The sequence below is a fragment of the Lemur catta genome, chromosome 10 (genome assembly GCF_020740605.2).
Source record: "Lemur catta isolate mLemCat1 chromosome 10, mLemCat1.pri, whole genome shotgun sequence".
Taxonomy (NCBI): Eukaryota; Metazoa; Chordata; class Mammalia; order Primates; family Lemuridae; genus Lemur; species Lemur catta.
The window spans coordinates 81,191,525-81,204,766 of NC_059137.1; the positions used below are offsets into that span (position 1 = coordinate 81,191,525).

The 13,242-nt window shown below is 52.8% G+C and overlaps 1 protein-coding gene across 4 annotated transcripts in view; it reads left to right on the plus strand.

Moving 5' to 3' along the window:
- The window catches only part of FANCC (FA complementation group C), a 246,018-nt gene that overhangs the window by 221,169 nt on the left and 11,607 nt on the right, over positions 1 to 13,242 (plus strand). For 2 of the 4 annotated variants that reach the window (XM_045563464.1, XM_045563465.1), the window contains one exon: positions 1,566 to 2,784. In XM_045563464.1, coding sequence (XP_045419420.1) covers positions 1,566 to 1,721 — 156 coding nt within the window. In that variant the 3' untranslated portion in view covers positions 1,722 to 2,784. Of the gene's footprint in view, positions 1 to 1,565; positions 2,785 to 13,242 lie in introns of those variants that run through there. The other 2 variants (XR_006737902.1, XR_006737903.1) reach the window with 2 other exon arrangements.

The following is a 13,242-nucleotide window of genomic DNA, read 5'->3' on the forward strand; positions in this document are numbered from 1 at the left end:
AATCTAGGGTTCATTCGGTTCTATAGTGTTTGAACTCCTCAAAATGAATTTCACCCACTCTACAGACACGCATCAGCTGAGGCCAGCAAGGTTCGGGTCTTTCAGCGTTGGCTGCAGTGAAAGGGGGGGTTGTATGTGAGTAGAAACCTTTGAATGGAACCACCAGTTGGCTTATGAGAAAGATTAGAGGTTAGATCTGCAGCGACGACTGGTCCTGCTTCAGGTCGGGCCTGTCATCAGGGGGCATTGCCCGACCCCTGAGCAGGAGGTGGCCTTTCCCACTCGGGTCCTAGGCAGCACATTAACTCTTCTAAGGCATCCCAGGAAGGTCACATTGTTTCCTCCATGAAGGACAGAGGATGAAGGTCTGACGAAGGTCATCTGCAGCTTCACATGCCTGTGATCTCTGGTATCAAGTGGTAACGAGAGACACCAAGGCCATCCCGAAGCCTGCGGGGGCTGGCAGCCTTGCTCCCCCACCAGCCATGCACCCTGCCCTGGCTCCCTCCAAGCCCCACTCACCGCCAGTAGACGGCTGAGAAGAGCGAAAGTCACAGTCGCCCCAGGTCATTATACACAACTCCACGGCCCATGCTGCCACTCACAAAGTATACGGACAATGAGAGGTTCCCTTTACTGGTGGTCAGAAGATGGGGGTGGGGCAGGACTGAAAGGTTTCCTGGGCTGCGGGACTTGAAGTGCCAAAACCACGATTGTCCCAGCAAAACCAGGGCAGTTGGTCACCCTTCCAGAAGGGCCCAATGCAGAGATCAAGAGGAAGCTGACCTTGGGCTGCTCTGGCTAATAAACATTTGTGGGTTCTATATAAACTTAAACTCATTAAATCAATGTGTACGTGTAGGTTATTCTTTCAAAAACTTAAGGCTTCTTAATGCTGCTTGTGCCTAAAAAAACCACAATAAATTCCTTGCACAGCTAACTTTTGAGATTCTCACCCCTCCATTTTTTTCTCAACTGAAGTTTTTAGGAAAATACTTATGGGCACCAACAAGTCTGAGTGCCTTGAAGCTATATTTAGCAGCACTAACAGGGCCTGTTTCCTGCTTCCCTGCAAGAATCAGGTGTTAAGACCTTGGATGCCTATTAAAAAGCAAGTGGGCCCGGTTGCTAGCCCAGGAATGCCATATATAAGGCTGTTTGTGTGAAAACAGGTGGCATTTTCCAATTCTCATATTAGTGCGAGCCTTTTGTAGAAAGTCAAGCCACAGCACGCTCGTTTGCCTCTCTCCCCACAGCAAATAATCCCAACACCTGTGACTGGATTGCTGGAAAGTCCCTGTTTCCAAGCAGTACTTGTTTGTAACCTTTGTGAGTGCTGGCAGCCAAGCCTTGATGCGGGAGGGCCGTCGTCAGGAAAGGGCTCTGCTCAGGGAGTGGCCAGCCTCTGAGAACACGCTTGCTTTGCTCATCACATTGAAAGCAAAGGAAGAGCCTCGGGGCTTACCTTGGAGCCGACAGGAATGCTGGACAGGCTGCCTTGGGGGCTCAGTCCACTGGGTGTCTGCAAAGTGTTTGATTTGCCTTCTCTTCTGTTCTCATTGCAGATGGCGCACACTGATGAGATAACCCACGAGATTATTGGCTTTCTTGACCAGACCTTGTACAGATGGGATCGTTTTGGCATTGAAGCCCCTGGGGCAGGAGAACTGGCCAAAGAGCTCCTTAAAGAGCTGCACGCTCAAGTCCAGCAAGGAACGTAGACCATGTGGGTGCCACATGTGGGATCAGCCTCGCCAAGCCCATGGAACAATTGATGAGACCCATTTTCGTGGCCACCAGTGTGTGGAGTAAGTGCCCTCTTTGAGCTGTGAGACTGAGCCGTGCACAGTGCGGGAAGGGCTGGTAGTACACATTTTACAGAATCCAAAGGCAGCTGCTTTATCCCAAACTTAGTCACATTTATTCTCTAATGACTGGAGTATGCCTTCCCTGCCCCGACAAGGAGTCAGCTAGAGAATTACTAAAGGAAAGGGAGAACAGGTTTTTATTTCCTTTTTTAGCCACATCAAGCCAAAATGCACTATTATTTGAGTGATTCAAAGTCTTTGGGCCACGAAATTGGTCGTGAATCACTGACTAATTTAGAGAGTAACTTAGCCCTTTTCCACAAATCTATTTTTTTAGGAGTTAGGAGACTGTTAATCAATATTTCTTTTAGTCCACAGGGATCTGAGATAAAGCCACACTGTTTTGCTTCCCTAAGAAATTCTTCATCCACGAGAGCCTCAGTTTCCCCTGGCCGCTCCCAACCTGCCCTCCAGGCTGAGGGGAAGCAGAGCACAGCCAGCCGGGTGGCAAGTGGTAGTGGCGGGGCCGCTGGGGGCTCTGCGGTGGAGGCTGCACTGTGTAGTGGCCACAGAAAGCTGCGCTCATGCTCGCTCCTTGCTTTGTGTTTGCTAAGCACCGCCCGCTCCCAGGGAGCTCACGCGCCTGCATGTCAAAGGTCACCGAAGGTGAGGGTGTGGGATGTGTCTAGGAACATTAGAAGATTTTGTTACATCAGTGGTCCTATTACACCAGCATGAGAACTGGAAATTCCCGATAAAGAATTGGTAACCCCAAGGCTAATGTTTATTTCATGTCAGTTGAAGATATCCTTATTTCCTTTTAGATTTACTCTGAACTTGTACTGATTGTACATTATTCTTTTATGCCCATTCTGTTCGTTGAGTGAGTCAAGACTTTCTTTTATGTCCATTTCGATTTATGCGTTAATGGTCTGAATCTCGGCTCCTGTTGAGGGATGAATAAAGCTTTGTGGGATTAGAGGTTAACCTTAGGGGAATCACTTGCTTTGGTGTGGAGTGATGCTGATGGATCCACCTGAAGATGTGCTGCTGTGCACGGCACACTCGGTTCTGGCTGGAACACCCTGAGTGGCAGGAGCTTGTCTCCATCCTACTGGGTTCCCGGACGGCCCAGTAGGTTCCTCGGTCTTGAGGGAACCCTAGAAAGCAGGCACTGACTTGTTTACTGATTTCGTTTCTCCCCTTTTTCCTTTCCCACCTTGCTGACGGTGCTAGCACGGGGAGAACTGCTCCCAGGGGAACACCAGAGAGCACCTGCCGGACGGGCCGCCCCGCAGAGACGAGCTGCGGAGCCTCCCCAGATCCTCGGCTGGGCTCGTGTCCCCAGGGAGGTGCCCGCTCTGTCATTCCACCCACCTAGTGAGAGGTCACAGTTCGGGGGTGGGGCGCGGCGCTCTCCCCTTGAAAACCAAAGATGGCAGATACCCGCTTCAAGCCCACGCCGGCGAGGGCAGGGAACTCAGGGGCTGAAAGTGACTCAGCAAACTCTACATCCTCTTCCAGTTGCCTCAGATTTTCAGGACAGTCTGGACATGTGGGTTCTTTTAGTTGTTTTAAAGAAGTTCAAAGCAGCAGGTGCCCGGCTGAAGGTTGGCTCTGGCGAAAATGCACACCAGGGCCTGGATCCAGAGGGCAGCGCAGGCCCCGAGCCCCACGCGCCTTCGGGGCACGAGCACGCTGAGCCCATGGTGCGCGGCAGGTGGCGGGGCCAAGACTAGAGGTGCGACCTGGGTTTACCAGCCTGAGTTCCTCCTGCCCACAGGGTGGATGTCAGGAGAGATGACTTCAGCTTCAACTCGCAGAACATCCAAGAGTGGCTTAAACAAGGAAGACATTGGATGGTCTCAGACACAGAAAACCCAGAAAGCTGGTTAATTCAGCCACTTAGGAATGTTGTGGCTTGGGGTGGGCTCACTGAAGTTCTCTGGATTTTCCCTCAGGGTTGCAAGAAGGCTGGCGCGTCCACGCTTCCCCACCGCAGCCAAGCAAAGGAAAGGATTCCCTGATACACCCCCTCCACACCTGCCCTGCCACCTCGCCGGCAGAAGGTGCTGCCCTGGCGGGCTCGGACCCAGCGCAGGCTGGTCAGAACGCTGATGAGGCCTGGGCTTCAGGGCCCCTCACTGCCCGGCCCCTTCCGTGGCCTGGGAGAGGCCCCAGCCCTGAGCTCATGTGGTCGTGTCTCTCAGACCTGTGAGCTACTGAGACTGTGGCTGTCGAAGGTAACTAGCCTCATGCACTCCTGCGTGCCCTCCCTTCATGCTGGGCGGCCTGTCGGTGGCCCTGGACACTTCTGGGATACAGCTGAGGGGTTTTGTGAGGTGTCGTATGTGGCTCACCGTCACTTTAGAGATAGTCAAGTTACTGTCACCATCCCAGTGAAGGAATGGCTTCCAAGAACTCTGGCTCAGCTGACCCTGGACACAGGTGCAGGCGGAGGAGCTGGGTTGTGACAGGAGCACGGCAGGGCCACTGAGCACCCAAGGCACATGGGGTGCAGGAGGAGCAGGCGGGGAGCAGGTGGGGAGTGGGGGTTCCAAGGCCCAGAGCTTACACCTGGAATGAATGCGCCAGAGGTTTGCAGAGATTTGACAGCAGCTCTGGAATTTTACATCACTTATAGGAAGCTGTGAAGCCAGGGGAAACTTTTCTGGACTTTCTCTAATTAAGTTTTTGATAAAGAATTCTGGAGAAAAGATGGAATTATTTTTCCCTTCCCTGTTTGGAAAATATGTAAAAATCACCCACCGCCAGCGGTTCTGGTAATAGACCTCTTTTCTCTGCCAGACACTGGGTTTAACATGGAGTCATCAATTTTGTCCAAAACTTCTAAATTATTAATCATCATTAAGCCTTTTTATAACCAAAGACTCCAAAATTGAGGCAAAATAAGTATGTGTGTGTGTCTTGAAGCCTCCTCCTAAAATCCAGCTCCAGGATTAATTTGGCCCACAGGCCCCAACCACCTCCTTCACACAGATGGGTAACAAAGACAGCTACCACCTTCCCTTGCCCCGTCCTGGCAGGGTATCGTCCGTACTTGGTGTTTGATGTAGGAAATTTGTATACCCGGGACTCTCGGTTGCAAGCAACAGCAATGGACACTGAATCATTGAAAGTAAAAGGGAATTGATGAAAAGGGTATCTAAAAGCTCGACTGTTAGCCAGATGAGGCTTAGTGTGAGCTGGCCAGCAGCAATGCCCCGAATCTTGCTTCAGACGGTCTGGTGAGGAAACTGCTGCCATCCGAGTCCTACGCTGAGACCCTTTGGAACTCACTCCAGCAGGGAGAAGGGCCCCTGCCCTGCGCTGGCTCCTTTCGGAATGTGTCGTCTGTGCGCATCTGAGCGAGCAGCCCGGGTCACAAGCCTGCACCTGGGCTGAACAAGAGGCTGGGAAAGCAAGTGTCGAGCTGGCTTCACTTCTGTAACGTTGCGGGCACCGGAGACGCCAGCAAAGGTGTCACCCAAACACAGGAAGGGCTCAGATACTGGGAAGATGAAGAAAATAAAAATGTCCACAATACTGTGCATCATCTATGCTTCAAGACTACTCTAGAGCATTTTAGCAGGTCGAGTCCCCTGAAACAGCCCAACACGCAGCAACGGAAGAACAGGGAGAGCAGGGCCTTTCCGGAAAGCCATTTTGCAGGCATCAGAAGCCGGGCTTCTCCAGTGTGGCACCATTAACACTGTGGACCAGGCAATTCTGTCGGGGGCTGTCCTGTGCATTGTAGGGTGGTCAGCAGCGTCCCTGACCTCCACCACTAAGTCCCAGATGCACCCCTCCCACCAGTGGTGACAGTCGCAACCTCTGGACACTGCCAAATCCCCACTTCCAACTGAAGACGAATTAGTGGGTCTTTGCTTCTGGAAAAATATCCTAGACATAAACACTAATGGCTATAGAGATAGATATTAGATTTAATAAGATCTTTTTTTTCTTTTTAAGAGACAGGGTCTGGCTCTGTCACACAGGCTGCAATGCGGTGGTGTGATCACAGCTCACTGTAACCTCGAATTCCTGGGTTCAAGCGATCCTCCCGCCTCAGCTTCCCGAAGCGGTGGGACTACAGGCGCATGGCAGCACGCCCCAAGTAGGAACATAATACGTGCACTAGCCAATCTGATTCCAAAATTCATACGGAAAAATAAACATTCAAGAACAGCCAGGAAAGCTCTGAAAGTGAAGTGTATTCACACACAGTCTGATGCTGGACTCATCATGACAGTGTGGTACTTTCCATGATGGACAGATGGGTGGGACCAAAGAAGGACTACAGGGACACTGCACCCCTCAAGGTCACCAGGGCCCTCTGTGGCTCCAGCCAGCAGTTTTCAGGCCTCAGCTCCGACTACAGGTCGGCAGCACCCCGTGTGCTGGGCCTCCTGTCCTCCCTGACATTCTTCCTCGGCCGGTGGGACTTTCGGGCCTCCCCCACCCACGGGGCCTTTTCTTCTCCTGGCCCTTCCTGGTGGGCACCCCAGGACTGATGCGTGGGCTTGACCCAGTCCTGCCTGTGGCTGCGCACGGCGTCTGTGCAAGGGGCCACACCTTCTCCCGGACCACAGACCCGAATATCCCACTGCTGGGATGCTCTCCCACCTAACGCGCCCGAGGCTGGTCCCCCGGGCCTCCTGTGACTCAGGTTGACCTTGGTAGTTACTCCTGAGCCTCCCTTTCTCTCACACCCACATCCAATCCATCAGGAAGCTCCCCACTCCGACCACCTCCCGCCCTTCACGGCTACTGCCTCCGCCTTGGACACCATTGTCCCCTGCCCGATGAACACCTGCTGAATGAGTGCGTACAGAATTCAGTATATGTGTACGGCATTTCAGTCAACAGGGAAAAGACGGTGCTGGGAAATGAAGTTATATCTCTGCTCCTTCGACCAAAATAAACATTAAGGGATAAAATCCCAGCCCCCCTTCTCTACCAAATGTCAGCATCTGGAGGACCATGCTCTGGATCTGTGAATGTTCTCCAGAGAAGGCTCTAGCAGTTTTCCTGCTGGGAAAGAGGAGGGAGAGGTAGGAAGCTGCTGCCACGCTGGGCAGACGGTATGTTACTTGGGTAAATAAGGATTCAGTTTATAAAATTAGAACTTCCCTAGTCCTAAACCATAGAAAGGATTTCTGATCTTTCATTTAGAACTTCCTGCCCATCACTGGTTTGCAGACTTCACTTACACCCTGTTTGGGCCCAGCCTCCCCTTGCCTACACACCGGTGTCCCTGCCGGGGCCAGGCTCTGGGCTCTGTGGTCACTGCTTCAGAGAAGCCTCCCCAGTACTTTGCAGCAGGGGGAGGGGGAGGGGCTGAGGCTACAGCCAGGGCGGTGCGGAAGTCCGAGTGATCCTCCTGTGGGTCCGCGGGCCCCACACCTCCCTTAGCTGTGCCCGGGGCCTGGAAGGGAGTCCTTTCTAACCGCAATGTAAAACCAAGAAGCCACAAGAGAAAAAAAAGATTGATAAAATTGACCATACAGAAATTAAAACCAAAATAACCCAAAAAACTAAATACAAATGACAAACTGGGAAAAAAATATTTGCAGCACATGACAAAGAACTAGTTTCCTAACTTCTAAAGCTTTTCTATAAGTCAGTGAGAAAAAGGCCACCAAGCCCGAGACCTATAGGCAAGGTATGCAAACACTGTGTACAATCAACAGAAGGAGAACTACAAATGACTTTCAAAAGATTTTCAGAAGATATTTAACATAGCTTATGAGAAGCACAAATTAATACAATTATTTTTCCATGTCAAGTTGGAAAAGACAAAAAGATTGATACTGCCATATTGGTGAGGGAGTGGAGAAAAGGAACTCCCATACCCCAAGGGAGGGAAGGAAAATTGGTACCATCTTTTTGAAAGACAAGTAGTGAAAGGTTAAAACTTTTCCTGCAAACAGTATGGTAACATAGAATTATCTTATCTAGCAACCCCACTTCTAGAGACATCCTCCAAAGAATTGGAAATAGGAGCTTGAAGAAATATTGGTGCACCCGTGTTCATAGCAGCACTATTCACAACAGCCAAGAGACAGAAGCAGCCAAGTGTCCCTCAACAGATGAAGGATAAAGGACATGTCATATGTACTTATGATTCTGACACATGCTACAGCATGGATGAAGCTGGGAGACTTCTGCCAAGTAAAATACGCCAGACACAAAGGGACAAACACTGTATGATTCTTCTCATATGAGGCACCTGAAACAGGCAAATCCATAGAGACAGAAAGCAGAATGGTGGTTGCCAGGGACTTGAAGGAGGGGAATGGAAGTTAGTGTTTAATGGGGACAGAGTTTCAGTTTGGGAAGATGAAAAAGCTCTAGAGATGGTGATGGTTGCACAACACTGTGAACTTAATGCCACTGAACTGTGCACTTAAAAATGGTTAAGGCCAGGCGTGGTGGCTCACGCCTGTAATCCCAGTACTTTGGGAGGCTGAGATGGGAGGATTTCTTGAGGCCAAGAGCTCAAGAGCAGCCTCAGCAACATGGTGAGACTGTGTCTCTACAAAAAATAATGGTTAAATGGTAAATTTTATGTATATTTTAACATAATAAAAGCATTGGATAAAATTTTTTAAAAAATTATATACCCTTTCACCCAGTAACAAACACCCAGTTCTTTAGATCTCCCGGCTCCATTTCGGATTGCACGGATCCCGCCATGATGAGCGAATCTAGGAACCTTTCCACAGACATGCCCGGGAACTGACTGCAGCACTGTTTCACACAGCTAACCACGGAAACAACTCAAAGGTTCAAATAAATAAACGAAAATCGAAAGGGGGAAGTGGGGAGAGAAAGGAATCCAGAGAGAAAGAAAGGAAAAAGAGAGAGGGAGGAAAGAGGCTGGATGTGGTGGCCACAGCTGTAATTCCCAGCATGTTGGGAGGCTGAGGTGGGAGGATCACTTGAGCTCAGGAGTTCAAGGCTGCAACGATCTATGACAGCACCACTGTACTCTAGCCTGGTTGACAGAGCGGACCTTGTCTCTGAAAAAGTAAATAAAAAGAAAGAAAGAAAAAGCCTGGCTCACACCTGTAATCCTAGCACTCTGAGAGGCTGATGCGGGAGGATCGCATGAACTCAGAAGAGCGAGACCCCGTCTCTTCTAAAAATAGAAAAATCAGCTGGGCCTGGTGGCGGTCGCCTGTAGTCCCAGCTACTCTACTGGAGAGGCTGAGGCAGGAGGATCGCGTGAGCCCAGGAGTTGGGAATTGCAGTGAGCTATGATGATACCACTGCACTCTACCCGGGATGACAGAGCAAACTCTATCTGGAAAAAGAAAAAAAGGAAGAACACGCTGGCAGGGAAGCCAGCATGTACGTTTACACTCGTGCCAGGCCCTGTTATCGGGGTTTTAGCTAACAAAGTTACCCACAGTTCACACCTGAGGAGATGCAAGTATTGAGAGGTTAAATGACTTGCCCAAGGCTACGTGGATGACATTTAGCAGGGCTGGGATTCGAACAGAGGAAGCCCATGGATGCTCCGTGTCACTGTTTCCGGAGTGATGAGTTATGGGACAGTCACGCGATGGCGCCATCAACACAGACAAGCTGAGTTACGTGTATGCGCCAATCTTGAACGGTTCTGCCACACGGAGAAATCACAGTGTAAACCCGAGCATACCCTGTGCGCCCTTCGTGTGCCCGGGACACTCGGGGACCAGTCCCATCGCAGTGATGGGCCTGGGGAAGGGCTAGGTGCAAAGGTGGAGACAACTACATTTTGCTTCCATATTATGCTTGTTTGCACGTGAGATCTACGCGGAGAAAGAAAAAGTTGTGGTCATCAATACACAAAGGAAGAGTCTCGTTTGTTCTATGAGAGGGTTGCGGTTAAGCGACGCTCTGGAGGAAGAGGCCCTGGCACCATCTGCAGCTTTGAAAGGAGACGGCTGCGTCTGTGTTCTTGTGCTTTCTTTAGTCAGCGGGGTGGCATTTTTATTGCTTATTCACAGGACTTATGTTCTCACATTGGACATAGAGTTTTCTAGAAAAAAACAACTTATTCCTTCTGGCTGGGGGCATGTACCCCGAGGACCTGGGTGTCTTGAGCACCCCAGCTGGAGCCGGTTATGGGCCAGATGTCCCCGTCCACGTGCCCAGCCTCTGCCTGCTCGATAGTCACCTTCCTGCTCCACAAAGCGGCCTCCTCTGCCTCCAGGTGCACCGCAGCCACAATTTCTGCAGTTATTTCTTCCTTGACATAGCATTTAATTTACTAAAGCAGACAAAATCATAAAACTACAATTCCTTCCCCTTAAATTATCTTTTCTTTACAACCTAACATAAACGCACACTTGTTCCATTCCATTGGCAATCATTAAAACTGACTCCTATTTCAGCTCTCAGTTATGCCCATAATTCATGTGTTTCTTGAGCCTCCCTCCTTAAACGTAACTGCTGCGAGCCTCTGGAGACTTAAATCGTGGAGTCAGAATGCAGAAACCCAGAGTATCGGGGGTGAAGAGTGCGATGTCTTAGCTGGAGGGGGCTTGCCAAGAGTGTCCAGTCCACTGCTGCCTCCAGAAGCCTGTTCTGCTAGGCTCGTGCAACAAGGGAGGACTATGAAGGCGGAAAAGAACTTTCCAGAACTCGGGACTCCTGGTGGTGCAGTTAGGGCCTGATAACAGGCAGATTCAGCACCTCACCCACCACCCCACAGGCAAGAACACCTTATGGGCTGGGCTTTAAAGTGGCAGACCAATTCCACATAGGCCCAAGCTGAAAGAAATTACAGGCAAAAGGAGCACAAAGAAAGCTTCAGGAAGTAGAACAGAAACCACAGGGTGCACACCCAGTCGCCTGTGTGTCCCAGACAAAGCCGCAGATGAGCTGTCTGGCAGGGAGGCCCTGGGCAGAATCTCAGGCTGGCTCTCCTCTCCCAGGTGGGCAGCCTGCCTGGGACACAGATGGACGGTCCCTGACTGGGACACGGACGGACGGTCCCCGAGGCACCCCCAAGCCTGTCCCCAGCTCCACCCTCAGCAGTGACCGATGGTTTGAGCGGCCACATGCTGGGTGGGCCCAGGCTGGGGGTGGCGGGTCTTTAGAGCAGTTTGTCCTGGCGCCTAGCCCTGTAAGTCCTTGGGGCTGGCAAGCCAGACTGACCTTCTTTGTTCCAGCGGCACTCTGCGGGGACCAGGGTGCTCCTCGTGAGCTGTGTGGAGTCGGTAGGAATGTGTGGCCAGGGAAGTCTTTATCTGCATTTCCAAATTTGGCCTTGCGCACCTCCCACAAGCCTGTACACACCGTCACACAGACATACACGGGCTCCTGGTGCCATCACCAGCTCTGACAGGTCACAGCCTGGTGACCTTATGTCCCAGCCTCCTTTCTAGCCCTACATGAGAACAAGGGGGTGTCAAGCCCCCTTTCCCAGGCCCAGCCCCGCCGGGGTGCTGGGATGCCCGTGTGCTGCCAGCCGTCCAGGCCATGCTGGTCCTGGGAATGTCTGTGGTTTATGGTGGCTTCCTTCCACCCCAGGCTGGGCCGATGGCCCCTTTTTCACAGTCTGGTCACCGGACTGGAACAGAAATGCCTTATTAGCCGATCAATCTCCCAGACAGCACCAAAGGGTGGGAAAAGATCTATAAAACTTTGCCCTTGAATAGTCCCAACCAGCCTCTCCTCCCTTCCACCTTGTAAACCTCCAGGGCCCAGTCGGGGAGGGCTGAGGTCATTGTCTGCGAGGGAGGCGGCCTGGGGGGTGAAGAGTTCATGCCTCCCTCATTGGGCCTGGCCTGGGAGACTGCCCTGGGAGGCCCCGTCCTCCCCCAGCCCCCCCAGCCTCTCAGGTGTCTCAGACCCTGCCTTGGGCTGAGGAGGATCTAGGAGCTCTAGGCTCGGATTTCGCCAGGCTTGGTGTCCCTGTATGGAGTCCTTGCCATGGCCCAACCCTGCACAGAGGAGCCTGAGGCTGTTCAGCCCAAGGTACCCTGGGGAGGGAGTGTTCCAAGGGACCGGCAAGCCACAAAGCCGCTGGCAAAGCAGCAGGAGCAGCACCCTCCTTCCTGGGAATGGGCTGTGGCGGCCGGCCCAGGCCCCAGCCCTGCGGTAGGGCCCCAGGAGCCATGCTGGAGCACACCGCACTCTTCTGCCGGGGCCTGCCTCGAGGACACGCTGGGCACCTCACCCACCGCCCACTCAGCCAAGTCCTCCCGCCCAGCTGGCACCATCTGCAGAACGAGGAGGTGGAAGCTCTAAGCAGACAGTCCCTTGCACACAAATCCCCCAGCTCAGCTTTCAGCTGCTCGGTGGGTCACAGCGGCTTCTGGTGAGGCTGCGGCTGACCGTGGCAGCGGGCCCTCCCCGTGGCCTCCCCCTGGCCAGCCCCGCACGGGCCGCTCTGTCTGGCAGGTCGGGAGAGCAAGCTGGGCGTGCGGGACATGTCTAGACTTCCTTTAGGGCTTGTCTCCCCATCGTAAAGGGGTGGGTTACCAGTAGGTTCCTGCACTTGGGCCTCTCTGCACCTCAGGCAAGATCACCTTGCTTGGGATGTAGACTATTATTTCTATGTTTTGATTGGAAATTCCAATAAAAATAAATGCTTCAAAATCCTTTAATCCTCAAACAGAGGCCGAGAAGGAGACGAACCATCTCCTCCCCCACCCCATTTCCTGCCCTGGTCAGGCGGGAATTCCTAACACTTCTGTCCTGGCTGTGGCCCAGGGCCCCAGGTGATGGGGGCCCACAGGTGACGGTGAGGCCCACAGCCGGGTGAACACAGAGCACAGTCACTGCCGCTGCCTCTCAGAGGCCCGGCTGTCTCCCTTGGTGGGCACAGGCTGGCGCAGCCGTGCTACACGCTGGCAGCAGTGGCAGCAGCAGACACTGGTCGCTGACGCTGGGCCTCTGCAGGAGAGAGACCCTCGCTGCCGAGCTGAGCGAGTCCTCCCGCCTGTGCGGTGGGGGGCAAGTCCATTTCCCGAGGCCTCAGCGGGAAGGGCTGGCCCCTGGCAGCCCTTTGTTCTCCTGGGGGAGGACAGTCGCTTGGCAATTAACCCATTAACTTGCTCAAAGGAAAGACTGCTGCTTTTCACTCTTTTAATGAATCTGGCAAACCCAGCTAAACTAAAGTGCTAACAGTCCTGTGCCTGACGGCTGTGGGCCACACAGCTGGTGCTGGCATCTGCCCTCAGCGCCCCTCCCAGCCCACCCGGCCTCAGGACATGGCCGCGGGCTCCCCACCCCTCGGGGAGCTCCAGGAGAGAACTCAACCCCCGTGGGCACGGCTCCAGGTCTGGCGGATCCGCCTGGGCAGCCCCCGAGGCTGAATGCCGGCTGCCGAATGCCCACGACGGCAGCCCGGGGTCACCCTTAGACACAGCTTAAGGAAGCCCCAGGGGACAGGCAGAGGGGCTGGCGCTTCTCACTTCCAGCTGGACCAGGAGAC